At 41.8% G+C, this 1,428-nt stretch overlaps 1 protein-coding gene across 1 annotated transcript in view; it reads left to right on the plus strand.

Moving 5' to 3' along the window:
• CTSS (cathepsin S) overlaps positions 1–1,428 on the plus strand; it is a 20,693-nt gene that overhangs the window by 9,687 nt on the left and 9,578 nt on the right. Inside the window, exons 4-5 of the mRNA XM_023724607.1 lie at positions 5–27; positions 869–1,018. Of these exons, the coding sequence (XP_023580375.1) occupies positions 5–27; positions 869–1,018 (173 nt within the window). The remainder of the gene's footprint in view (positions 1–4; positions 28–868; positions 1,019–1,428) is intronic.

Raw genomic sequence — 1,428 nt, forward strand, 5'->3', positions numbered from 1 at the left:
CTAGGCATGAACCACCTGGGAGACAGGGTCGGTAAACTACAGACAACCCTACTTTCAGGTCTGCTTGAACACGATTTCTGTCTTGCCCAAAACAACATGAATGTTACCGACAACTACAGCTAAGGAAAATAAGGCTATCTGCGTATAAAGTTAGAAAACAGTAGAACTTAAGGACATAAGAATTTGCAGAGATTCCTTTCTTGGTCCCATTTTGACCACTCTCCTTAACAAATCTCTTCTTTAGAGGAATAGTTTAAATTCACAGAATACTCTGTTTATGAATTCTAGAAAGTACTGCTTAAAGACTATTTACCCACATTTTTTATAGTAAGTCATCATACTCAAGTCTAAATGACAATTTAATACGGTCCACCTATTTTCTTAATGGAGGAGTGTATTTAATATTAAAAATATCTCCTATGGGTTATTATATTCCGTTCTATTCTACAAAGATTTACTAGCGTCGTCGTAGTACTCCTTGGAAGGGAACACCCTAGCCACACCAACTTCCCACTTAAGTTCAGGACTTTCCTTTGCAATTCTTTCTCACAAGGAAAACCAGCTCTGTCTACTTTTTAGACAGCCCTGTTGTAAAATTCTGTCGTGTTTTGAACCAAAAATTTGCCTCCTTGTAACTCTAATTTTCACCATTTTTTTCTCCTTCCCATTGAGGGTGCCTAACTGGGAGGCTAATGCAAAGTGCAAGATTGAAAAGATCTAGATAATTCACCCATCAGTAGTCACCAGGACCGGTGTGGGTCACAACGACCACTGGTTTTCCTCCGTTTTCTAACATATTCCCAGATACAGTTGTTCGGATATTGAAAAGAGGGATGTAAGTGAAAGAAGAGATGTGTTTGCTTTGTAGACCAGTGAAGAAGTGATGTCTTTGATGAGTTCTCTGAGAGTTCCCAGCCAGTGGCAGAGAAATGTCACTTACAAGTCAAATCCTAATCAGATATTGCCTGATTCTGTGGACTGGAGAGAGAAGGGCTGTGTTACGGAAGTAAAATACCAGGTGAGCATTATCGGCCGGCCTCTTCACCCAAGGTAGGACTCTCTCTCTTCCTTAAATGCGTTGCATAGCTGCACAATTTGGCAGTGAATCTCAGAGTCCTTTATGGTATTTTCTAATTGCTTTGTTATTCTTGTCTTCCCAACTAAATTATAAGTGGTCAGAGCCACGTTAGACAAAAACTGTGAAGTAAGCTAATAGGTCTTCAAGACGAACTTTTAGTGCCCAGGCCGTCCATTGACTGCACAAAACCCTCCGCCAAGCCAGTTGTTTGAGAAGCAGCGTTGTGTGTGCGCGTGCGTGTGTGTGTGTGTGTGCGTGTACGCCCTGTATCTCACTTATGTCTCCCCCTCGATCTCACTTGTGTGTCTCCCCCTCGATCTCACTTGTGTGTCTCCCCCTCGATCTCACTT

This window comes from Trichechus manatus, unplaced genomic scaffold, assembly GCF_000243295.1.
Source record: "Trichechus manatus latirostris isolate Lorelei unplaced genomic scaffold, TriManLat1.0 scaffold00250, whole genome shotgun sequence".
Taxonomy (NCBI): domain Eukaryota; kingdom Metazoa; phylum Chordata; class Mammalia; order Sirenia; family Trichechidae; genus Trichechus; species Trichechus manatus.